The sequence below is a fragment of the Phalacrocorax carbo genome, chromosome 27 (genome assembly GCF_963921805.1).
Source record: "Phalacrocorax carbo chromosome 27, bPhaCar2.1, whole genome shotgun sequence".
Lineage (NCBI taxonomy): Eukaryota > Metazoa > Chordata > Aves > Suliformes > Phalacrocoracidae > Phalacrocorax > Phalacrocorax carbo.
Window position 1 is genome coordinate 1,843,556 of NC_087539.1, and position 24,193 is coordinate 1,867,748.

Here is a 24,193-nt window from a genome sequence, read left to right on the forward strand (position 1 = left end):
GTCATTGACCCCATCCTCGTCCCCTCCACAATTGTCCCCATCCTTGTCCCCGTCTGTGTCCCCTCCATCGTTATCCCCTCTACCTTCATCCCCATCCTCATCCCCCTCAGTTGTCCCCATCCTCATCCCCATCTGTGTCCCCTCCATCGTTAGCCCCTCTACCTTCATCCCCATCCTCATCCCCCTCAGTTGTCCCCATCCTCGTCCCCTCCACCCTTGTCCCTGTGTCCCCTCCATCGTTAGCCCCTCTACCTTCATCCCCATCCATGTCCCCTCCACCCGTGTCACCATCTTGTCCCCCCCGGCCCCATCCCGGCCCCTCCCCGGCCCCACAGACGGGACAACGCTTACAAAAATACCCTCTGTTTTATTTACAAGGCCCCCGGCCCGCGGCTCCCGCGGCAGCGACACCTCCCAGGCACTAACGGGCTCCCGCGGGCGCTGCAAGGAAGGGGAGAGGCGTGAGGGGGGGGCGTGCCCAGCCCCGGGGGTGTCACACGTGTCCCCCTGCACCCCGTCATATATGTGTGTGTGTCCCCCCCCGCCCTGCTCACCTCCGCCGGTGGCCCGCGGGCTCCTCTCCCGTGCCGGCGGCTCCTACAAAAGGGAAGGGAGGCGTTAGCGATGCGGCGGGGGTCCTGGGGGGGGGGACGGGGATGTGGGAGGGGGACACACACACACAGAAGCTGCTCTTACCTACAGCGTCCCTGCCCTGCGCTCTGCGGTGCTGTGAGGGGGGGAGAGCTTGGGGGGGGTGGGGGCGGCAACGCCAAGGGGACACCCTGGGGACACGGGGGGGTGGCCGAGCTTGAAATTGAGAGGGGGGGGTGGGTTTCAAGGCCCGTGAAGGGCGAAATGGGGCTGGGGGCTGCGTGTGGGGACGGGGAGGGGAAGAGCCTGAGCTAGTCTGCGCTGAGTGGGGGAGGGGAGGAGAGGCTGCGCCCCGCAGCGGCCGACACCAGAGTGGCGTAGAGATTGGAAATATGTGTATATATATATATAAAAAAAATATAAAATAATAATTAAAAAAAAAAAAAGACACATTTATTCAGCGTCATGTTGTGTTACAGTTAGCGATCGACAGCACGGGCGCGCAAATAAAACCGAGGCTCCCGGGAGGACCTCGTCGGAATGCTTCCACGGCACAGTAAAACTAAAATAACCTGTTGTACAATTAGTCACAAACACAGTCCTGTTTCGCAAAGGAGACTTCTGTCTAACACACGTCTTCATGGAGCAGCCACCCCCCGCCACAGCTGTGAGTGGGCCGAGTTCACAACTGGTGTAACCTGCAGCTTCCCTGTCCCTTCTCTGGCTCGCCTCTCCCGCTAAGCTTTGTTTCCTGTTGAATAATACGGAATAACGTTAATCTAAACGGCCCCGCTTTGAGGGCTTTTGGCAGCTTTTTTTATTTATATATCTTTTTTTATATATATTTTCTTTTTTATATATCTTTTATAGATATCTTCTTTTATATATCTTTCTTTTACACACATTTTTTCTTTTATTTAATACACTATCGGAAAGGCTCGCCTGCTTCGCGGCGCACGGGCTCACCTGGGTGTTAAAACCTCCTGCCGCCGCCGTAGCTGCCGCCGCCGCTCGAGCTGCCGTAGCCGCCTGCGAGAGGACAGAGTGAGGCATTAAACAAACGCTCGGGAGAAGGGGAGCGGATTTTTAGGGGGTGGGGGGGGGCTGCATGCAACCCCGCCCCGAGGACTCACCGCCGCCGTACGGCCCCGAGCTCCTGCCCCCGAAGTTGCCCCCCTTCATGGGGCCGAAATTGGACGACTGGTTGTTGTAACTGCCAAAATCGTTGTAGTTCCCCCCACCGCCGAAGTTGCTGCCTGGGGAGGGGGGAGTGGGGGGGGGAAAGGAGGGAGACAGGGTCAGTGTGGGGAAGGGGGAGACGCCCGGGGGTCTCGGAGGGTTTAATGGGGAGCCCGGAGGCCAGGTGGGTGTTTAACGGAGAGCCTGGAAGCACTTGGGAGCTTGGGTGGTTTAACAGGGAGCCCAGAGGCACCTGAAATTGGGGGGTGGGTTTAAATGGGGAGCCCAGAGGCACCTGAAATTGGGGGGTGGGTTTAAATGGGGAGCCCAGAGGCACCTGAAATTGGGGGGGTGGGTTTAAATGGGGAGCCCAGAGGCACCTGAAATTGGGGGGTGGGTTTAAATGGGGAGCCCAGAAGCATCCCATGGCCACAGGGTAGTTTAACGGGGAGCCCAGAGGCACCCCAAAGGGAAGGGGAAGGCACCCAGGGGTCTCAGGGGGGTGTTTAGCACAGAGCCTGGGGGAAATATGGGGGGGGTTTAAGGAGTCCAGAGGCACCCCATGGCCAGTGATGGTTTAATGGGGAGCCCAGAGGCACCCCAAAGGGAAGGGGAAGGCACCCAGGGGTCTCGGGGGTGTTTAGCACAGAGCCTGGGGGGAATATGGGGGGGGTTTAAGGAGCCCAGAGACACCCCATGGCCGCGGATGGTTTAATGGGGAGCCCAGAGGCACCTGAAACTCGGGGTGGGGGTATTTAACAGGGAGCTCAGAAGCATCCCATGGCCACAGGGGAGTTTAATGTGGAGCCTGGAAGCACTTGGGAACCAGGGAGGGGTTTAATGGGGAGCTGAGGCAAGGCGGGGTTTAACGGGGAGCCTGGAGGCATCTGAGGAATTGCGGGAGCTTAAAAGGGAGCCCAGAGGCACCAGAAATTTTTTGGGGGGGGGCATTAACAGGGAGCCCAGAACTATCACATTGGCTCATGGGAATTTAATGAAGAGCCTGGAAGCACTTGGGAGCCTGGAGGCACCAGAATTTAGGGCAGGGTCTAACAGGGAGCCCAGAAGCATCCCGTGGCCACAGAGGGGGTTAATGGGGAGCCCAGAGGCACCCTATGGTTGTGGGGGGTCGAGAAGTTCAAGAGGGAGCCTGGAGGCACCCCAGGGGCAAGGGGTGGGGAAGGCACCCAGGGGGTCTCAGGGTGGTTTAATAGGGAGCAAGGGGGCAAGGGGGGATGGTTAAGGAGCCCAGAGGCACCCCATGGCTGGGGGTGGTTTAATGGGGAGTGTGCAGGCACCTGGGAGCCTCGGGGTGATTTGACAGGGAGCCCAGAGGCCACCAGGAAGCTTGGGGGGGGTTAATTGGGAGCCTGGAGGCACCCCACTGCCAGGGTGGGGTTTAACGGCGTGCCCAAAGGCACCCCAGGGCTGGGGGTGGTTTATTAGGGAGCCCTGAGGAGGATTTAACAGGGAACCCAGATGCATCCCACATCTGGGGTGGGGGGGTTTAGGGGCCGGGGGGGTCTCACCTGTGCCCGCTTCGGAAAGGCCGTTCCGCACGGCGAGCGCGGGTCCCCGGGCGGGACGCCGTCCTCCGCTGCCGCCGCCGAAGCCCCCCCCGCCGTTATTATAGCCGTCGTAGGTGCTGCTGCCGCCGTAGCCCCGGTTGCCGCCAGAGTAGCCGGGGCCGCTGCCGCCGTAACCTGGGGGAGAGGAAGGAGGGCGCTGAGCTCCGAGGGCCGCCCCGGCGGGCGCGTGGGGGCCGGGCTCCGGGTTCGGCAGGGCGGTGGGCTGCGTCCGCTGTCTGGGCCGGGCCACAGGGCCGGCTGGCGTCCTCGGCGAGCGGCTGGGCGCGTTGGCCGCTGCCCGTCGGAGAAATCCCGCTCTGGCCTTACCGTCATTGCCAAATCCATTATAGCCGTCTCCGCCGCCGCCATAACCGCCACCGCGGCTGCCACCAAACCCACCTGAAAAGAACAAACCGTTGTGGTTCAATCCGTCCACGCGGGGCCGGGCGGTTTTAGAGCTGCCGGAGAGAAAAGTTCAGGGTGCCGAAATCCCGGCGTGGAGGGAGGAGCGGCGCTCTGGCCGGGCGCCGGAGCGGTGGCAGCCGGAGCGGCGGCGGCGTTTGGGCTAGGTTTTTGAGCTGCGTCTCGAGCCGACGGCGTCCCTTGCGGCTGGCAGCCGGACGGGTCCCGCCGAACCACTTACCACGGCCGCCGAAGTTGCCGCCGCGACTGAAGTTGTCGTTACCGCCGAATCCGCCTCCGCGGCCGCCGCCGAAATTCCCAGAACCGCTGCGGCCTAGGAGAGGGGGCGGAGGAGGGGGACAGCCTTTAGGAACAGCACAGGCAGCAGGGTCTAGCGGCAGCTCGGGGCAGGGGGGAGCTGGGGGCCGAGCCGTGCGCTCACCTCTCTGGCTGGCTGAGGCGCTGGCCATCTCCTGCTTCGAGAGGGCTTTCCTCACCTCGCAGTTGTGCCCGTTCACAGTGTGGTATTTCTGAACTGCAGGGAAGGAGGGGATTTAGGGGAGGGGGGCACAAAGCCGGGCGCCCCGCTCCCTTTTGGCACCGGCGGGACTTACTGACTATCTTGTCGACAGAGTCGTGGTCGTCAAAAGTGACGAAGGCGAAGCCCCTCTTCTTGCCGCTGCCGCGGTCCGTCATGATCTCGATGACTTCGATTTTACCATATTGGCCAAAATAGTCTCTCAAATGATGTTCCTCCGTGTCCTCCTTGATGCCGCCCACAAAGATCTTTTTGACTGTGAGGTGGGCTCCGGGCCGCTGCGAGTCCTGCGGGAATACGGCAGCATGGGTTTGGGGCGGGGAAAATCCCCCTCACATTGTCCCCCCAAAGTAACCCCGGGCTCTGCCGGTCCCATCCCGCAGAGGCTGAGCCCCCGGGGCCAGTCAAGGCTCCCTCCTACCTCTCTGGATACGGCCCTCTTTGGTTCAACGACTCTGCCGTCCACTTTGTGTGGCCGGGCGTTCATGGCGGCGTCGACCTCTTCCACTGAGGAGTACGTGACAAAGCCGAAGCCTCGTGAGCGTTTGGTGTTCGGGTCCCTCATCACCTGGGGAGAGAGATGGGTCAGGGTGTGGCACAAAGCCCCCCCAAAAGGCAGCAGACCCCCTCCATGGGGATGTAGCTCCTTCCCTTCAGCTCCTCCACCTCTCGCTCCTGCCCTTGCGGCCGCTCTCCTCGTTACCCACGTCGTTACACCTCAAACCCCGTCAGCGTCGCCGAGGGCTGACGCTTGTCACCCACCCCCCACGGAGGTGCTGGGGGGTGAGAGGAGGCCAGGGAGGAGGTGGGGGGCACGGCGGGGGTTTGGGGGGCCTTACCACGCAGTCGGTCAGGGTGCCCCATTGCTCAAAGTGGCTGCGGAGACTCTCGTCTGTTGTTTCAAAGCTGAGGCCGCCGATGAAGAGCTTGCGGAGCTGCTCAGGCTCCTTCGGAGACTGTGGGGAGGTGATGAAACAAGGGTGTGGAGAGCTGGACACCCCTGCCCCCCAGCTACACGGATGCTTGCCCACCCCCAAACCTCCTACACAGGATCCCCTTGTATTCCCCCAGCTCCACAGAGACCCCGTCACCCCAAAATGCCTCCCTGGCACTGTCTCGCACCCCCACAGCTCCAGGGAGGCTCTGTCACCCCCAGCCCCCCCCCACAGGACCTGCTGTGCTCCATCATACCTGGCTTCAGCCCCAAAGAGACCTCATCACCCCCAAACGCTCTCCCTGGGGCCTCCTTGCATTCCTCCAGCCCCAGGGGGGCCTGTCATACCCAGCCCACCTCCCTGGACCCCCCCAACGCTGTGCTCAGCCCTAGGGAGACCCCAGCACCCCCAGCCCCCATCTGTGGGCTTGCCCAGGCCCCCTGAGACCACCCCAGTGCCCGCCTATGGGGCTGCCCCAGCCCCAGGGAGACCCCAGCCTCCATTTATAGGGCTGACGAGGCCCTGGGAAGGCCGTGTAAGCCCTCAGCCCCAATCTGTGGGGCTGTCTTTCCCTTCAAGGGGCCAGAAACCCCCAAGGCCAACCTATAGGGCTCCTCAGGCCTCAAGGAGACCTGAAACCCTCCCAGGCTCCATCTATGGGGCCATCCAGGACCTAAAAGGACCCTGAGCCCCACCCCAGCTCCCAGTTTTGGGACCACCCTGGCCCCTAAGGGACCCTGAAGCCACTCAGGCTCCAGGCCTGTGCCCCCATTTTTGGGACCTCCCAGCCCCCATCTATGGAGCTGCCCTGACCTCAAAGGGACTCTAAGCTCCCCAAGCCCCCATTTTTGGGCCTCGCCAAACCCTAATCTGTGGAGCTGCCCTGACCCCAAAGGGACCCCGAGTTCTCCTGAACCCATTTTCAGGACCCCCCAGGCCCCTGAGCCCCCATTTTTGCCCCACCCCCACCCCTGGCCTCATCTGCAGGGCTACCCTGCCTCCAAAGGGCCGCTGAGCCCACCCACCCCCCCAGCCCCTTGTCTCGGGGCCCCTCATGCCCCTGAGCCCCACCAGCCCCTGTTTTTGGGGGCCCCAAGTCCCTTGAGACTCCCAACCACCTATTTTAGGGTTCCCCAGCCCCCATTTTGAGCCTCCCCATCCCCCTGGGTCCCCCCCATCCCCCACCTGCTGGGCAGCCCTAGCCCCAAGGGCCCCCCCCGCCGTGGGATGCCCGGCCTCAACCCCGGTCCCCGGTCCCGGTCCCCTCCCCCGCCGCCCCCGGTCCCGACCCGCGCCCTGCGCATGCGCGGCCGCCATCGCCCACCCGAGCACAAAGGCGCGCACGTGGCCCCGCGCGCGGGGAGCCGCGACGGGGAGGGAGGGGAGGGGAGAGAGCGGGCGCGCGCGGGGCTGCGCATGCGCCGCGGGGGCCCCCCGGCGCGCAGCGGGCCACCGGCGCCTGCGCAGAAAGAGGCGGGCGGGCGACTCGCGCAGGCGCAGTGAGCGCGGCCCGCGCGGCGGCGAGCGGGGCGGCGGGGGCGGGGAGGCCGCGGCGGGCGGCGGAGGCCGGCGGCGCGGCGGGGCGGGGCTGGGAAGCGGCGGAGCGCTTACCTCGGACTTGGCCATGGCGGCGGCGCGGGGCTGGGCGGGCTGGTCGGCGGGCGGCTCAGCGCGCGATGCTCCCTCTGCGAGGCGCCGACACAGAAAGGGGCCGAGCGACGCGAGCGCCGCCGCCTCACTCCGCCGCCCCCGCCGTCCGCCCGCCCCCCGGCCGCTCCCATTGGGCGGTACCGCCCGCGCCGCACCCCCGCGCCGCCTCCCATTGGGCGGCGGGCCCGAGCGGCGCGGACTCATTGGCAACGCTCAGACGCTCCGCCCGATTCGCCGCTGCCGGTTGGCCGCGGCGGGGGAGGTCCCGCCTCCGCGCCTCACGGATTGGGCGAGGCCGCCGCGGCCCCGCCCTGCGCCGCTTTTCCCGCTCCGGCCCGGAGACTCCCCGGCGCTTCTTCGATTGGCTCTCTCACAGGCGGTCCCGCCTCGCGCCTCCCTCTCATTGGCTAGCGCCGCGGCGCAGCCATTCCCATTGGCGCGCGCGGCCGTCGCTCAGCGCTGCCCGGCGGCGGGCCCAGCGGAGGTCGGCGAGCGCGGCGCGGCGGGCGGCAGCAGCAGGGCGCGGCAGCGCCCCAGCGGCGAGTCCCGGCGGCGGCGAGGAGGGACCGCCCGCCCGCCGGCGCCCCAAGGTAGATTTGGGTCGGCGCATGCGCAACGCGGGGCCGGGGGGGGGTGTGTGGAGGGGGGCGGACGGACGCATGCGCGGAGCGCGGCCGGCGGCGCCTGCGCGCTGCGGGCGGTTTTGGCGGGCGGAGCGCGGAGCGGCGGCGGCTCGGAGGGGCGGCCAGACCGCGGCGGACGGGCCCGCGCCGGAGCCGCTCCCCGCCCAGGTAGCGGCAGCGGGCGGTGGATGAATGGGGGGCAGGGCAGGGGCGGGCCCCGCCGGCGGGATTGGCAGTCGCTTCGGCCAATGGTGGCGGCGGGGGGCGGGGGCGAGCGGCTCCCCTCTCGGCCAATGGCGGCGGCGGAGGGGCGGGATGGTGCGGGGAGTGACGGCCGGTTGGGCCAACGGAGGTGGGGCGGGGCGGTGGCGAGCGGCGGCGCGCTTAACCAATGAGCGAGCGGACGCGGCGGCGGCGCCGGCCAATGGGGAGAGGTGGCGCGCTGCTCGCCCCGCCCCCGCGGCCCGGTGGTCGGCGCAGCGCCGAGCACTGAGACGGGGCCGGGGCCGGGGCCGGGGCCGGGGCCGGGGCCGGGCCCCGCCACCCCCGGGCGGCCTGGCCCCGGGACACGCCGGGCCGGGACACACCGGCTTTATTTTCCCTCAAACAGACTCTCATTTTGTCTCAGAACGGCGAGTTTTGCCTCAAAACGGCGCTTTTAACCTCAAAACAGCACTTTTTGCCTCAAAACGGCGCTTTTCTTTTGTTCCTCCAGGACTCCCACGCGCGGCTTTAGGGTTGCGATGCCCCGGGGCTCCGTCCCCGCCCCAAACCCGGCCCTTTTTGCACCCAAACCCGGCCCTTTTTGCACCCAAACCCGGCCCTTTTTACATGCAAAAAAGCCCTTTTTACACCTAAAAAGCCCTTTTTACACCCAAACCCATCCCTTTTGCACCCAAAACCCCCTTTTTACACCCAAGCCTGTTCTTTTTGTGCTCAAAGCTGTCTCTCATACACCCAAAACTGGCCTTTTTACACCCAAACCCACCCCCGGTAAATCCCACTCGCTGCCTGGCCCCATCAGGAAATGCCACCCTGGGAACTGGGAGGACGAGGAATTTCCTGGCTCCATCGGGTTTTTTTAGGGCTGAATTAAAACAACAACAAAACAAAACAAAAACCCAGAAAAACCCCACTAAACCCAAGAATTAAAACTGCCACATTTTGGCCATGTGCCTTAAACGTGTTATTTCTTAAACCCCTGGCCTTTTAACTTGTGGGGTTTTGCTGTTAAGCGGCAAATTCACGCCAAAACAGTCGGGGGAATGCGGGGTTCCGCCTCTTGTTTTCCTCCCTTGCTCCCTTTTAATTGACCTTTCACCTGTAAAAAAGGGCAAGGATTTTATCGTCATGTTATAAACTGGTGGGAAAACGGGCTTTTCTGCCTAAGCATTTCCCCATGCCTAAATCCGCACCGTTTTTAGGGGTTTTAGCCCAAATTACATTTCCCTGTGCCTAAATCCGCACTGTTTTTAGGGGTTTTAGCCCAAATTACATTTCCCTGTGCCTAAATCCGCACCGTTTTTAGGGGTTTTAGCGCAAATTACATTTCCCCATGCCTAAATCCGTACCGTTTTTAGGGGTTTTAGCCCAAATTACATTTCCCTGTGCCTAAATCCGCACCGTTTTAGGGGTTTTAGCGCAAATTACATTTCCCCGTGCCTAAATCCGCACCCTTTTTAGGGGTTTTAACCCAAATTACATTTCCCCGTGCCAAGATCCCCACCATTTTTAGAGCTTTTAGCCCAAATTACATTTCTGCGTGCCTAAATCCACACCATTTTTAGAGGTTTTAGCCCAAATTACATTTCCCCGTGCCAAGATCCCCACCATTTTTAGAGCTTTTAGCGCAAATTACATTTCTCCATGCCTAAATCCGCACCATTTTTAGGGGTTTTAGCCCAAATTTCATTTCCCTCTGCCAAGATCCCCACCATTTTTAGGGGTTTTAGCCCAAATTACATTTCCCCGTGCCAAGATCCCCACCATTTTTAGGGGTTTTAGCCCAAATTACATTTCCCCGTGCCAAGATCCCCACCATTTTTAGGGGTTTTAGCCCAAATTACATTTCCCCATGCCTAAATCCGCACCGTTTTTAGGGGTTTTAGCCCAAATTACATTTCCCTGTGCCTAAATCCGCACTGTTTTTAGGGGTTTTAGCCCAAATTACATTTCCCTGTGCCTAAATCCGCACCGTTTTTAGGGGTTTTAGCGCAAATTACATTTCCCCATGCCTAAATCCGTACCGTTTTTAGGGGTTTTAGCCCAAATTACATTTCCCTGTGCCTAAATCCGCACCGTTTTAGGGGTTTTAGCGCAAATTACATTTCCCCGTGCCTAAATCCGCACCCTTTTTAGGGGTTTTAACCCAAATTACATTTCCCCGTGCCAAGATCCCCACCATTTTTAGAGCTTTTAGCCCAAATTACATTTCTGCGTGCCTAAATCCACACCATTTTTAGAGGTTTTAGCCCAAATTACATTTCCCCGTGCCAAGATCCCCACCATTTTTAGAGCTTTTAGCGCAAATTACATTTCTCCATGCCTAAATCCGCACCATTTTTAGGGGTTTTAGCCCAAATTTCATTTCCCTCTGCCAAGATCCCCACCATTTTTAGGGGTTTTAGCCCAAATTACATTTCCCCGTGCCAAGATCCCCACCATTTTTAGGGGTTTTAGCCCAAATTACATTTCCCCGTGCCAAGATCCCCACCATTTTTAGGGGTTTTAGCCCAAATTACATTTCCCCGTGCCAAGATCCCCACCATTTTTAGGGGTTTTAGCCCAAATTACATTTCCCCGTGCCAAGATCCCCACCATTTTTAGGGGTTTTAGCCCAAATTACATTTCCCTGTGCCAAGATCCCCACCATTTTTAGGGGTTTTAGCGCAAATTACATTTCCCCGTGCCTAAATCCGCACCCTTTTTAGGGGTTTTAGCCCAAATTACATTTCCCTGTGCCAAGATCCCCACCATTTTTAGAGGTTTTAGCCCAAATTACATTTCTCCATGCCTAAATCCGCACCATTTTTAGGGGTTTTAGCCCAAATTTCATTTCCCTCTGCCAAGATCCCCACCATTTTTAGGGGTTTTAGCCCAAATTACATTTCCCCGTGCCAAGATCCCCACCATTTTTAGGGGTTTTAGCGCAAATTACATTTCCCCGTGCCTAAATCCGCACCCTTTTTAGGGGTTTTAACCCAACCCGCGTCGGGAGGCGCCGGCTCCTTCGCCACCACCTCTTGCTTTGAAGGCTTTGGGGGGCGGTGGGTGGGGGTGGGGGTCCCCGATAACCCCCCCTGCGCCCCCCCAGGACCCGTGGGCGCTGCGCTATGGGCAAGAGGAGCAAGCGGCCAGCCGACAGCTCGTCCTCGGGAGACGAGGAGGAGTATGTGGTGGAGAAGGTGCTGGACCGGCGCGTGGTGAAGGGCCAGGCCGAGTACCTGCTCAAGTGGAAGGGCTTCTCCGAGTAAGTACTGCCGGGGAAGGGGGACGGTGGCGGTGACGATGATGATGATGATGATGATGGTCATTTGGTGACAGGGAACACAACACTTGGGAGCCGGAGAAGAACCTGGATTGCCCGGAGTTGATCTCGGAGTTTATGAGGAAGTATAAGAAGATGAAGGAGGGTGACGGGAACAAACCGCGGGAGAAGGCGGAGAGCGCCAAGAGGAAAGGAGGGCTGCCCACCGGCGGGGAGGACGTCAAGGCCAAGAAGAAGAGGGAGGTGAGGGGGGCACCTGCCATGGGGACGGGCACCCAGGGGTGGGACGGGCACCCACCTGTCATCCCCACCACAGGGATGGGCCCCCAGGGATGGGGATGGGCACCCAGGGGTGGGAACAGACACCCAGGGGTGGGATGGGCACCCAGCATCCCTGTGATGGGGATGGGCACCCCAAGGTATGAGGTGGGGATGGGCACCCAGGGGTGGGGACAGACAGACAGCATCCCTGTGGTGGGGATGAGGACCCAGGGGTGAGGACAGACAGACAGCATCCCCATGATGGGGACAGGCACCCAGGGGTGGGGACAGACACTTGGGGATGGGGACAGGCACCCAGGGGGGGCACAGGCACCCGGCACCCAGGGATGGGGCCAGGCAACCAGCATGCCTGTGATGTGGACAGGCATCCAGGGATGGGGACAGACAGCCAGGGAGGGGGACAGACAGCCAGGGAGGGGGACAGACAGCCAGGGGTGGGATGGGCACCCAGCATCCCTGTGATGGGGACAGGCAGATGGGGAGGGGGACAGGCTCCCAGGGGTGGGGACAGACAAACAGCATCCCCGGGTGGGGACAGACGGCCAGGTGTGGGGACAGACAGAGAGCATCCCAGGGGTGGGGGAACAGGCACCCAACGTCCCCACGCTGGGGACGGGCACCCAGCCATTGTTCCAGATTTACACCCACCCACTGCCACCACAGGGCCCGGCCCCCGCTGGCGAAGGTCAGCTCCGAGGGAGGGTTTCCAGTTCCTCTTGGGTCGGTTCTCGGGTGCCCCCGGGGAGGGACCCCTGCCCCAGCTGGCGCCTCCCACCCATCACCCAGCCCCCGAGTCCGGCCCCTCTGTTGCGGTCGGTGGGCTCCTGGGTTCCCGGTGGGACCCGCTGTGGCGGGACTGGCCGCCTTCCCAGGTGATCTCATTCCCTTGGAATGGTTTCCTCGCTCCTTATCTTCCCCGTCCCGCTCCCGGCGGGCGGATTCGGCCAGGCCTGCCTTCGCAGCCTTAGGTTTATCGCAAAGTTTCCGCTCGGCCAGCGCCGGCGGCTCCCGCGGCTGCTGGCGCCGAACGAGGCTCGGCGGGGGGAGCAGAGAGTTAATCGCCTGGGTTCTGTAACGCCGTGGGGACAGGCACCCCGCGGCGGGGACAGACAGACGGGGATGGGGACAGACAGACAGCATCCCAGCGGTGGGGACAGGCACCCAGGGGTGGGGACAGACAGCCAGATGTGGGGACAGACAGACAGCATCCCTACAGTGGGGACAGGCACCCAGGGGTGGGGACAGACAGACAGACAGCATCCCAGTGGTGGGGACAGACAGCCAGGGATGGGGACAGACAGATGGGGATGGGGACAGACAGACAGCATCCCTGTGGTGGGGAGAGGCACCCAGGGATGGGGACAGACAGCCAGGGATGGGGACAGACAGACAGCATCCCAGCGGTGGGGACAGGCACCCAGGGGTGGGGACAGACAGCCAGATGTGGGGACAGACAGACAGCATCCCTACAGTGGGGACAGGCACCCAGGGGTGGGGACAGACAGACAGACAGCATCCCAGTGGTGGGGACAGACAGCCAGGGATGGGGACAGACAGATGGGGATGGGGACAGACAGACAGCATCCCTGTGGTGGGGAGAGGCACCCAGGGATGGGGACAGACAGCCAGGGATGGGGACAGACAGACAGCATCCCAGCGGTGGGGACAGACAGCCAGGGATGGGGACAGACGGGGATGGGGACAGACAGACAGCATCCCTGCGGTGGGGATGTGCACCCAGGGGTGGGGACAGACAGACAGCATCCCTGCGGTGGGGACAGACAGCCAGGGATGGAGACAGACGGACAGCATCCTGGGGATGGGGACAGGCAGACAGATGTGGGGACAGGCAGACAGCATCCCAGGGATGGGGGTGGCGACAGACAGCCAGATGTGGGGACAGACAGCCAGATGTGGGGACAGGCAGACAGCATCCCAGGGGTGGGGGTGGCACCCGGTGTCACCGCGGGTGGGACAGGCACCCGGTGCCACCCAGTTCCACCAGCCGGCCCCCAACACGGTGCCCCCAGACCGTCACAAACCGGGGCTGTACGCCCCCACCGCCCCAGGCGTACCCGCACTGCCTCACCCCCCCCCATGCCTCCCCCCAAAAAAAACCCTTTTTTCCCCCAAAAAACCTGCAGAGCAACGACATCGCCCGGGGCTTCGAGCGGGGGCTGGAGCCCGAGAAGATCATCGGTGCCACCGACTCCTGCGGGGACCTCATGTTCCTCATGAAGTGGTGAGGCTGCCCCGCGGGTCCCCGAGGAGGGCGACCCCCACCCCGTGCCCCACCCACCCACCCACCGGAGCCCCCTGAACCCCCCTTTTTTGTGTGTGCGTGTCTGTGTCCCCCCTCCCCAGGAAGGACACGGACGAGGCCGACCTGGTGCTGGCGAAGGAGGCGAACCTCAAGTGTCCCCAAATTGTCATCGCGTTCTACGAGGAGCGCCTGACCTGGCACGCCTACCCCGAGGACACGGACAGCAAAGAGCGCGACACCCCCCGGAGCTAAGGCGGCCCCCCCAAACCTGTACATAGCCCCCCCCTCCCCCCGTCATCTCGTGTGTGTGTGCGTGTGTGTGTGTGTGTGTCCCCCACCCACCCCGTGTCCCCAGGGATCGCCCCGTCCCTCCCCGCACCCCCGCTGGGGACAGGGGAGGGGACAGTCCCGCCCTGGGCGGGGGGTGCGTTGTGTGTGTCTGCCCCCCCCCCTTTCCTCCTTTGGGGGGTGTCTGAAAGGGGAGGGGGGGCGCTGCCCCTCACCCTGCACCCCCCCCCACGCCCCCAGAAGGGGGTGGGGCAGGTTTGGGGTGGGGCTCAGCCCCATTTTTTTGCTGTTTTTTCTAAGGTCAGTGTTTTTAGCCGGGGGCCCCCCCCGCGGTCTCCCCGTGTTGTCCCCGTGTCCCCCCCCCCCGTATTTCCTTCCAATAAACGGTCACTTTTCAGGAGCTGCCGTGTCATCCGGGGGAGGGGGGGGGGGTGGTGTGACTGGTGGCCCCCCCAGTAGGCCCCGGCTTACCCACAGGGTGGGGGAGGGTCCCCTCGGCTGCGCCGCTGGTGCCACCTGGCGGGAGGGAGGGGGCGCTGCAGCCGGCGGGGGACACGGGGGTGGGTGACACCCCCGGGGTCGGTGACACGGGGGTGGGGGGGGGCACGAGGGGACCCTTGTGGGCGGAGCAAGGAGGGACTGGGGGGAAGGTTGGGGACAGCCGGGGGGAGCGGGTGGGGGGCGCTGGGGTCCCGCCGCCCCCGCGGTACCGCTCGCGCCCGCTAGGGGTCGCCCTTGTGCCGCCGAAGCCCGCGCGTCGCTGCCCCCCCTTCCCCGTGCCGGAGGGGGTGTGGTCACGGAGGGGAGGGGCGTGCGGAGGCCACGCCCCCTTGCCCCCACCCGGCCCTGTAGGGTCACGACCTCCGTGTCCCCCGCCGCGTCCCCACGCGTGTCGTGTCCCGGGGGGGGGGGGGATGGGAGGGGGTGTGTCCTGTCGCGCGGCACGATGGGAAATTCCCCGTGACGCAGCGCGACCCCGCGCAGACAAAGGGCCCGGCCCCGCCCCTCCCACGTGCCCGCGAGGTACGCCGGGAAGGGGGCGGTGCCCGGCGGACTCCAGCTCCCGGCAGGCGCCGCGCGCGGGGCTGGGTCAGGGGTCAAGGGGCGGGGCCGAGCCGGGCGGAAGCGAGGCCGGCGGTACCGGGAGCGGCGCGCAGGTAGGCCTCGGTGCGGGGGATGTGTGACGTCGTATGACGTCGTGCTACGTCGTTAGGGAGCTTGAGGGGCTGCGGGAGGAGGGGGGTGACGGCAGGGGGCCTGGGCCGTGAGGGGGCCTGGGCTGAGGGGCCGGGCTGTGCTGTGGGGCAGCTCGGGGTGGGGGGGGAGGCAGTTTTGGGTCCTGGGGGCGCAGGGCTGGGGTAAGGAGGCAGGTGGGGGTCCCTGGGGGGGTTCGGGAGTGCAGAGCTACTCTGTGGGGCAACTCAGGGTACGGGGGGGGGTAGTTGGGGGGTCCTGGGGTCACAGAGCTGGGGTAAGGGGGATGGGGAGGGTTCACTGGGGGGGAAGTTGGGGTGCTTTGGGGGTGCAGGGTCGCTGTGGGGGTCCTGGGGGCACAGGGCTGCGGGGGGGGGGCAGTTGCGAGGCTTTGGGGGTACAGAGCTGGGGTAAGGGGGCGGTTGCGGGGTCCTGAGGGGGTACCGGGGGAGGTGCAGGGCTGTTCTGTGGGGCAGCTGGAGGTGCAGGGATGGTGGGGGGTATCTGGGGGGGCAGTTGGTGTCTTTAGGGGTACAGGGCTGTTTGTGGGGCAGTTGGGTCCTTGGGGGGCGTCAGGGGTCCAGGGCTGCTTTGTGGGGTAGTTGGAGGGTCCTTGGGTCACAGAGCTGGGGTACGGGGGCAGGTGGAGGTCCCTGGTGGGGGGCTTTGGGTGTGTAGGGTTATGCTGTCAGGCAGCTGGGGGTCTTGGAGGCACAGGGCTGGGGTAGAGAAGCAGGTGGGGGTCCCTCGGGGGGGCAGTTGGGGGGCTTTTGGGGTGCAGGGCTGCTTTGGGGGCCCTGGGAGTATAGGGCTGGGGTAAGGGGGCAGTGGGGAGTTCCCTGGGGGGGACACTGGGGGTGTGCAGGGCTGCACTGGGGGGCAGCTGATGAGCCCTGGGGGCATGGGGGTTGGGGCAGAGCCACGCTGGGGCTCTTCCCGTTTTGGAGCTGGGGGAAGCGGGGAACAGGTCACCCCTTCACCTCCCCCCCGGGGCCACCCTGTCACCTCCATCCCCTCCGCAGGCACCAGGCGATGGCAGCATGGAGGAGAGGACCGCGGGGACGGTGACAGAGCCCGTGACTGAGCCGGTGCCTGTGGCGGAGGAGGAGGAAGAAGAAAAGGAGGAGGCTGATGATGATGATGGCCTGGCAGGGCAGTTCCTGCAGCTGGAGCGGGAGCAGAGCGCGCTGCTGCGGGAGCTGCCGCCCTTCGGGGAGCCCGTCAGCCACGTCTACCACCCCCTCGACTACGCCTGGGAACCCCACTGCGACTTCGTGCGCCGTTACTGCCGTACCCCGAAACGCGTCCTCTTCCTCGGCATGAACCCCGGCCCCTTCGGCATGGCCCAGACCGGGGTGCGGCACCAGGGGGACCCCACCGGGGAGGGAAACTGAGGCACGGGCGAGGCTGGGACGGGGTTTGGTGTGTTTGCAGGGTGGCTGTGGCCAGGGCACAAGGGGGATGCACCCCGTGGAGCCAAAGGAGGGGGGAAATTGAGGCACAGAGGTGCTCGTGGGGTGCCCGAGGATGGTGTGTGTGGTCCCCATCCCTCCCTGCGGGGCCCCAGGTGAGGGAAACTGAGGCACGGATGAGGCTGGGATGGTGTTTGGCATTTTTGTAGGGTGGCTGTGGCAAAGGGGGTGTGCACCCCGTGTGCCCCCTGGAGCCAAAGTGGGGGGAAATTGAGGCACAGGGGTGCTCATGGGGTGCTTGTGGGGTGCCCAGGGATGCTTCGTGTGGTCCCCATCTGTCTCTACGGAGCCCCAGATGAGGGAAACTGAGGCACAGGTGAGGCTGGGACGGGATTTGGCATGTTTGTGGGGTGGCTGTTATGGGGGCTCAGGGGTTGTGTGCCCCGTGTTCCCCCTGGAGTCAAAGCTGGTGGGAAACTGAGGCATGGGGGTGCTTGTGGGGTGCCCAGGGGTGCTGCACGCGGTCCCCGTCCCTCCCTACGGAGCCCCAGGTGAGGGAGATTGAACCACGGAGGTGGATGGGTCAACTCTAGAGCTGTTTTGGGGTGACCCTTCCCCAGAGCACCCCCAGAACCCCTCCCCAGGGAGGGGAAACCATGCCCGGGGAGGTGGGGGGTGATCACAAACCTCCCCTGACCCCCTTCCCCGTCTTTCAGGTTCCCTTCGGAGAAGCCTGGCACGTGCGGGAGTGGCTGCGGGTCGCTGGGGGGGTGACGAAGCCGCCCTCGGAGCACCCCAAGCGCCCGGTGCTGGGCCTGACGTGCCGACGGGCGGAGGTGAGCGGCGCCCGCTTTTGGGGGCTGGTACGGACCCTCTGCCCTGACCCCCACCTCTTCTTCCGTCACTGCTTCGTCCACAACCACTGTCCCCTCCTCTTCCTCGCCTCCAGCGGTCGGAACCTGCCCCCCACCGAGCTGCCCCCCGCCCAACGCGACCGGTTGCTGGGACTCTGCGACCGGGCGCTGGCGCGAGCCGTGGGGCTGCTGGGCGTGGGGCTGGTGGTGGGCGTGGGGCGGTACGCCGAGCGGCGGGCGCGGCGCGCTTTGGCGGCCGCCGGCATGGCCGTTCGCGTCGAGGGGTTACCCCATCCCTCGCCCCGAAACCCCCGCGCCAACCGGGGCTGGGAGGAGCTGGCCAAGGCGCGACTGGGAGAACTGGGGGTGCTGGAGTTGTTGGAGAAGGAGGGGGGAACGGCGGGGAGGTGAGGGGGGAGACATGGATCCATGCCTCAGTTTCCCCTCACTGAGAGCAAGGTTGGGGGGGTTAATGGGTCCGTGCCTCAGTTTCCCCCCAGGACCAACCCTGGGGTCTCACTCTGAGGGAGGGGATGGATCCGTGCCTCAGCTTCCTCCCAGGACTGAGTCTGGGGTCTCACTCCAAGGGAGGGGATGGATCCGTGCCTCAGCTTCCTCCCAGGACTGGGTCTGGGGTCTCACTCCGAGGGAGGGGATGGATCCGTGCCTCAGCTTCCTCCCAGGACTGAGTCTGGGGTCTCACTCCGAGGGAGGGGACGGATCTGTGCCTCAGTTTCCCCTGCTGAGAGCAAAGCAGGGTCCCATCCTGTGGGAGTGGGGGACTGACACCCCCTCCCATGCCTCAGTTTCCCCTTGCTGCGTGGTGTACCCCACCCCAAGGGCTAATTCTGCTGGGGACCCAACCAGCAGCCTCCAGTCTTCCCAGTTTAACACTAAAAAAGCTCTCGGGGTGGGGGCACCACATCCTATGGGGGTGCTGGCCGTGCACCCTGCCCCATGCCTCAGTTTCCCCCGTGAGGTGCCCCAGGCTCAATCCGCACTCACCTTTGGGGCTCCTCACATTTTTATTTCCCTTAAAATCTCCCATTTTGGGGTTTTTATGGGTTTTTTTTAAGCTATTTAGCCCAAGGGGTGGTGGCCCCGCTCACTCCAGGCAGGGGAAACTGAGGCATGGGTGCGTCCCCTGGGCCTGGGGGATGGGGGGGACGCAGGGGGCTCCCCGGGGTGCCCCGTCCGGTGTCCCCGTGCCTCAGTTTCCCCTCCTGGCAATAAACACTGCGTCCGTCGGGGCCGTGGCCTCCGTGTCGTCTTTTGGGGGTGCTGTCCCCCCCTCGGCAGGGTGCCCTGGGTGCTTCCCGCTGTGAGCCCCTGGCCCCAAGGCACCCATGGGTTTGGGGGTGCAGGGTGGGGGGGTATACAAGATTGGGGGACAGGGTGGGGGTACACCTTGGTTTGGATGTGCAGGTGGGGGGATTAACTGGATTTAGGGGTGCAGGATGGGGGTACACTCTGGGGGTGCAGGGTGGGGTGTACCCCCCAGTATGGGGGTGCAGGGTTGAGGTACACCCCATTTTGGGGATGTAGATAGAGAGTTAACCAGATTTTGGGGTGTAGGGTGGGGAATACACTCTGGTTTGGGGGTGCAGGTGGGGATTAACTGGATTTGGGGGTGCAGGGTGGGAGTAAACCCTGATTTGGGGGTACAGGGTAGGGGTACAGCCTGATTTGGGGCTGCAGGTGGGGGGTTAACCAGATTTGGAGGCACAAGGTGGGGGTAGACCCCAGGCTGGGGATGCAGATGGAGTGTTAAGCAGACTTGGGGGTGCAGATTGGGGTGTAGACCCTGGTTTGGGGGTGCAGAGTGGGGCCACACCCCAGGTTGCGGGTGCAGAGTGGAGAGTTAAGCAGATTTGGGGGTAAAAGGTGGGGGTACACCCCAGTTTGGGGGTGCAGGTGGGCATATAACCCACCTGACCCCCAAATACTGATTTAACCCACATGGGGCATTTTGGGGGGGCTCCCTGGACTCACCCCAGACACCCCCAGTGCTCCCCCAAAGGTGACAGAGGACCCAGGCATCCGGGGAGATACTGGGGGGGGGACATGCTGCAGCCGGTGGGGTACAGGGAGACACACACACCCCCCAGAGCCCCCCAAACCCCTGCCATACTCCCAAGGGACTAGGGGGGCCCTGTCCCCCACCTGGGGGGGGACCCCTCCCCCCCACTAATGACACTGCATAGTTAATTTGGCCCTTAATGAATCAGTGTCTTTATGGTAAGAGGCCGTTACCGGGCAGAGACCCAGCACCTCGGGGACGTGGGGGGGGGAAACGGGGGCCACGGGGACATGGGCGGACATGGGGGCTTAGAGGGGACACGGGGGCTTGGAGGGGACACGGGGACATGGGGAGTCATGGGGAGTAGAGACACGGAGGGGGGACATGGAGAGGGGACACGGGGGCTGTGGGGCTTAGAGGGGACATGGACACAGAGGGGGGGACATGGGGACACCAAGTGAGGATAGGGGGCTCAGAGTGGGGGACACGGGGGCTTAGAGGGGACATGGGGGCACAGAGGGGGGATATGGGGACATGGGGTGGGGACGGGGGGCTCAGAGTGGGGGACACGGGCTTAGAGGAGACATGGGGTGGGGATGGGGGCTCAGAGTGGGGGACATGGGGGCACAGAGGGGGGATATGGGGACATGGGGTGGGGATGGGGGGCTCAGAGTGGGGGACATGGGGGCTTGGAGAGGACACAGAAGGGGATGGAGATGGCTTGGAGGGGGACACAGTGGCTTGGAGGGGGCCATGGGGACTAGGGGGACAACTGGGACTTGGGGGACACATGGATGTCTCAGGGTTTGGGGGGTGGGGGACACCCACGGGGCAGTCACGGGGCTGGAAAGCAGATCGGGGTGGGGGTGGAGGGTGGGGTGGAATTTGCTGCTTTCAGCAGCGATTCCTGTGGGTTTTCCCCATTTCTGGGCTGGTGAAAGCCATGGTGCCCCGGGGACCCCCCCCCCCGGCTGGGGGCCCCCCCCCAACTGCAGCCCCCACGGAGCGCCGGGATGAGGCCACCCATCCCCCTGGCCCCTTGATGGCCCGCGGGGATGGAGTCCCGAGGGGGGCACCCCCCATGTGGTCCCCACTCTGGGTGAGGTCTGGGTGGGTTGAACCCCCCAACCAGCACCACCCACCACGCAGGCCACACCCCACAGCCCCCCCAAAACCCCCCAGTGTGGCAGCTCCCACCCTGGAGCACCCAGTACCTCCACCCAACCACTGCCCTGGGTGCCCCCCATTTCCCCCCACTCCCATTTGGTCCCCCATTTGCCCCCACTCCCATCTACCCCCACCCTGTTTCCCCCCACCCCAGTTCCCCCCCAGTCTCCCCCACCCATTTCCCCCAATCCCTCCATTCCCATTTCCCCCCCACCCCAATTCACCCCCAATTCCCCCTCAGTCTCCCCCACCTATTTCCCCCCACCCCATTTCCCCCCATTTGTCCCCCCATTTGCCCCCAATCTCCCCCACCCATTTCTCCCTCACCCCAATTCCCCTCATTTGCCCCCATTTCCCTACCCCAATTCCCCCCATTTGCCCCAATCTCCCCCACCCATTTCCTCCCCACCCCAATTCCCCCCATTTGCCCCCATTTCCCTACCCCAATTCCCTCTATTTGCCCTCCCTTTTGCTCCCACTCCCTTTTACCCCCCAGATCCCCCCATTTGCCGCCAATCTCCCCCACCCATTTCCCCCGACCCCAATTCCCCCTATTTGCCCCCATTTGCCCCACTCCCATTTCCCCACCCCAATTCCCCCATTTGCCCCCAATCTCCCCCACCCATTTCCTCCCCACCCCAATTCCCCCTACTTGCCCCACTCCCATTTCCCCACCCCAATTCCCCCCATTTGCCCCAATCTCCCCCACCCATTTCCTCCCCACCCCAATTCCCCGTACTTGTCCCCACTCCCATTTCCCCACCCCAATTCCCCCCATTTGCCCCAATCTCCCCCACCCATTTCCTCCCCACCCCAGTTCCCCGTACTTGTCCCCACTCCCATTTCCCCACCCCAATTCCCCCCTTTGCCCCCAATCTCCCCCCCACCCATTTCCTCCCCACCCCAATTCCCCGTACTTGTCCCCACTCCCATTTCCCCACCCCAATTCCCCCCTTTGCCCCCAATCTCCCCCCCACCCATTTCCTCCCCACCCCAATTCCCCCCTACTTGCCCCACTCCCATTTCCCCACCCCAATTCCCCCCTTTGCCCCCAATCTCCCCCACCCATTTCCTCCCCACCCCAATTCCCCGTACTTGACCCCACTCCCATTTCCCCACCCCAATTCCCCCCATTTGCCCCCCATTTGCCCCACTCCCATTTCCCCACCCCAATTCCCCCCTTTGCCCCCAATCTCCCCCCCACCCATTTCCTCCCCACCCCAATTCCCCCTACTTGCCCCACTCCCATTTCCCCACCCCAATTCCCCCCATTTGCCCCCCATTTGCCCCACTCCCATTTCCCCACCCCAATTCCCCCCATTTGCCCTTCAATCTCCCCCCCCCCATTCCCCCCCCCCCCCCATTTCCCCCCCAATCCCTCCCATTCCCATTCACACCCCACCCCAACTTCCCCCCCCCCGCCCCATTCCCGTCCCCATCCCGGCTCCCCAGGCTCACCCATCCCGGGGAACCCCCCCTCCCTTCCCCGGCAACCCCTGATTTAAGCCCCCGGTGACAGCTTTACGTCCCCCCCGCCGCCCGCCGCCGCCCCGGCGGCTTTTCCCCGCGACCCGAGCTGTGCCGCCCGGGCCGCCGTTCCCGGGGCCGGGAGCAGCCGCCGGCACTAAATCACCGCCGCCACTTAAGAACTAAAAGTTCCTAATAAATAATATTTTTTTTCGCAGGGAACGCGGGTCCCGCCGTTCCGGAGGGTTGGATGCCGCCGTATTTTCAAAGCCATCGTCACGCTCGGCCGCCGTGGGTTCCCCGCGTCGCCGTCGGGATGCCGAGGGTCCGTGAGGAGCTGGGGATCCCCTGGCGAAGGGGTTGGGAAGGGAAGGGGGATCTCGGCTGGCACCCCGACATCCCGGCCCGGGAGCGGCTGCGCGGTGGTGGCGGCGAGGGCGGGGTGGTCCCCGTCACCCCGGCGTGGCGGTGGGGGGGTGGGTGTCAGCCCCGGAGACGGAGGGATGGGGAGAGGGATGGGAGGGATGGAGAGGGATGGGAGGGGGATGGGAGAGGGGTGGGGGGGGATGGAGAGGGGTGGGGGGGGTGGGAGAGGGATGGGAGGGATGGGGAGAGGGATGGGAGAGAGATGGGGGGGATGGGAGAGGGATGGGAGGGATGGGGAGAGGGATGGGAGAGAGATGGGGGGATGGGAGAGGGATGGGGAGAGGGATGGGGGGGATGGGGAGAGGGATGGGAGGGATGGAGAGGGATGGGAGGGATGGGGAGAAGGATGGGGGGATGGGGAGAGGGATGGGAGGGATGGGGAGAGGGATGGGAGAGAGATGGGGGGATGGGAGAGGGATGGGGAGAGGGATGGGGGGATGGGGAGAGGGATGGGAGGGATGGAGAGGGATGGGAGGGATGGGGAGAAGGATGGGGGGATGGGAGAGGGATGGGAGGGATGGGGAGAGGGATGGGGGGATGGGGAGAGGGATGGGGGAGGGATGGGAGGGATGGGGAGAGGGTTGGGGAGAGGGGGGGGAGGGGAGGGATGGGAGAGATGGGGAGGGATGGGGGAGGGATGGGAGGATGGGGAGAGGGATGGGGGGAGGGATGGAGGGATGGAGAGGGATGGGGGAGGGATGGAGGGATGGGGAGAGGGATGGGGAGGGATGGAGGGATGGGGAGAGGGATGGGGAGGGTTGGGGAAAGGGGGGGAGGCAGGGATGGAGGGATAGGGATGGATAGGGAGAGGGATGGGGGGAGGGATGGAGGGATGGAGAGGGATGGGGAGAGGAGGGATGGGGAGAGGAGGGATGGGGGAGGTGGAAGGAATAAGGCAGGCAGGGATGGAGGGGTGGGATGGAAGGAGGGATGGATGAGGAAGGGAAGGAGGGATAGAGGGAGGGAATTAGGGATGGGATGTGGGGAAGGAGGGATGGGATGGAGGGATGAGACAGAAGGAGGGATGGATGGAGGGAAGGAAGGAAGGATTGGATGCAGGGAAGGAGGGATGGAGGGGTGGGATGGAAGGATGAGGCAGAGAAGGGAGGGAGGGAAGGAGGGACGGGATGGAAGGATGAGGCAGGGGTGGAGGGAGGTAGGGAAGGAGGGATGGGATATGGGGAAGGAGGGGTGGAAGGATGAGGGCAGGGATGGGATGGAGGGAGGGAAGGAGGGATGGGATGTGGGAAGGAGGGTGGATGAGGCAGGGGTGGAGGGATGCATGGATAATGTGCTAAGCTGGGTGGGTGGGTGGCTGCGTATAGATCAATGGGCAGTTGGATGCGTAGACACGAGGACAGACGGATGCACAGACAGATGTACAAGTGGGTAAGACGGGCGGGTGGACGGACAGACAGACAGAGGTTGGTGGATGCATAGACATGCATAGATACATGGGTTGATGGATGGATGCACAGAGAGATGCAGACACACGGACCCATGGGTGTACAGATGGACGGACAGGCAGCTGGGCGGGTGTGTGGATGGACAGGGGGATGCACGGACAGATAGACGGACGGATGTGTGGGCAGGCTGTGACACATGGATGGGGCAGCCCTGGTGGGGAGGGGACAGGGAACGGGGTGTCCCACGTCCGTCTGTCCACGCACCGGAGCAGCCATCCGTGTTTCCTCCAGCCTCACGGCCCGGGGGGACGCTTGGGAAGGGGCACGTCCGATGGCTCCTCCCAGTGATTCCATCTCGGATTTGGGGAGAAAAGGGGCAAAAAGGGGCCTCAGCTGATGGGAGCTTTTAATCTGAATTTAATTACGGAGGTTTTTTACTTT

General features: G+C 63.9%; 3 protein-coding genes across 8 annotated transcripts; 2 read left to right on the forward strand and 1 right to left on the reverse strand.

Annotated features, from left to right (window-relative positions):
- Positions 1-347: 347 nt before the first annotated feature.
- HNRNPA1 (heterogeneous nuclear ribonucleoprotein A1) lies at positions 348-6,986 on the reverse strand. 5 transcript variants are annotated; one of them, XR_010376475.1, is made up of 12 exons: positions 6,825-6,986; positions 5,118-5,234; positions 4,700-4,846; positions 4,355-4,565; positions 4,183-4,275; positions 3,982-4,104; positions 3,666-3,737; positions 3,300-3,473; positions 1,725-1,847; positions 1,558-1,620; positions 555-597; positions 348-441 (listed from the first exon to the last, which is right to left on the reverse strand). XR_010376475.1 is itself a non-coding variant. In XM_064474420.1 (11 exons), the coding sequence occupies exons 1-10, from the start codon at positions 6,837-6,839 to the stop codon at positions 1,565-1,567; spliced, it is 1,101 nt and encodes a 366-aa protein (XP_064330490.1). In that variant the 5' UTR covers positions 6,840-6,986; the 3' UTR covers positions 1,149-1,342; positions 1,558-1,564. The 5 variants fall into 5 exon arrangements, 4 of the variants coding, with proteins under 4 accessions (XP_064330490.1, XP_064330489.1, XP_064330492.1 ...); XM_064474420.1 differs by lacking the exons at positions 348-441; positions 555-597 and adding an exon at positions 1,149-1,342 and having other exon boundaries at positions 3,982-4,074; XM_064474419.1 differs by lacking the exons at positions 348-441; positions 555-597 and adding an exon at positions 1,149-1,342.
- A 308-nt stretch (positions 6,987-7,294) lies between these two features.
- Positions 7,295-14,206, forward strand: CBX5 (chromobox 5). 2 transcript variants are annotated; one of them, XM_064474486.1, is made up of 5 exons: positions 7,295-7,453; positions 10,800-10,955; positions 11,030-11,216; positions 13,400-13,497; positions 13,620-14,206. In XM_064474486.1, the coding sequence occupies exons 2-5, from the start codon at positions 10,819-10,821 to the stop codon at positions 13,768-13,770; spliced, it is 573 nt and encodes a 190-aa protein (XP_064330556.1). In that variant the 5' UTR covers positions 7,295-7,453; positions 10,800-10,818; the 3' UTR covers positions 13,771-14,206. The 2 variants fall into 2 exon arrangements, with proteins under 2 accessions (XP_064330556.1, XP_064330555.1); XM_064474485.1 differs by lacking the exon at positions 7,295-7,453 and adding an exon at positions 7,542-7,654.
- Positions 14,207-14,831: 625 nt separating this feature from the next.
- Positions 14,832-18,516, forward strand: SMUG1 (single-strand-selective monofunctional uracil-DNA glycosylase 1). The gene is made up of 3 exons (XM_064474467.1): positions 14,832-14,963; positions 16,023-16,355; positions 17,129-18,516. The coding sequence occupies exons 2-3, from the start codon at positions 16,041-16,043 to the stop codon at positions 17,675-17,677; spliced, it is 864 nt and encodes a 287-aa protein (XP_064330537.1). The 5' UTR covers positions 14,832-14,963; positions 16,023-16,040; the 3' UTR covers positions 17,678-18,516.
- The last annotated feature ends 5,677 nt before the right edge of the window (positions 18,517-24,193 follow it).

What these genes read in the sequence shown, in the direction of transcription:
- HNRNPA1 (XM_064474419.1), bottom strand. An exon ending in CGCCTCAGCCAGCCAGAGAG is followed by an intron (nt 4,105 to 4,182) that starts GTGAGCGCACGG and finishes CTGTTCCTAAAG; the next exon opens with GCTGTCCCCCTCCTCCGCCC. An exon ending in CGGCAACTTCGGCGGCCGTG is followed by an intron (nt 3,738 to 3,981) that starts GTAAGTGGTTCG and finishes TGTTCTTTTCAG; the next exon opens with GTGGGTTTGGTGGCAGCCGC.
- CBX5 (XM_064474486.1), top strand. Translation starts at nt 10,819, where the DNA reads ATGGGCAAGAGGAGCAAGCGGCCAGCCGACAGCTCGTCCTCGGGAGAC. An exon ending in AAGTGGAAGGGCTTCTCCGA is followed by an intron (nt 10,956 to 11,029) that starts GTAAGTACTGCC and finishes ATTTGGTGACAG; the next exon opens with GGAACACAACACTTGGGAGC. An exon ending in CTCATGTTCCTCATGAAGTG is followed by an intron (nt 13,498 to 13,619) that starts GTGAGGCTGCCC and finishes CCCCCTCCCCAG; the next exon opens with GAAGGACACGGACGAGGCCG.
- SMUG1 (XM_064474467.1), top strand. Translation starts at nt 16,041, where the DNA reads ATGGAGGAGAGGACCGCGGGGACGGTGACAGAGCCCGTGACTGAGCCG. An exon ending in TCGGCATGGCCCAGACCGGG is followed by an intron (nt 16,356 to 17,128) that starts GTGCGGCACCAG and finishes CCCGTCTTTCAG; the next exon opens with GTTCCCTTCGGAGAAGCCTG.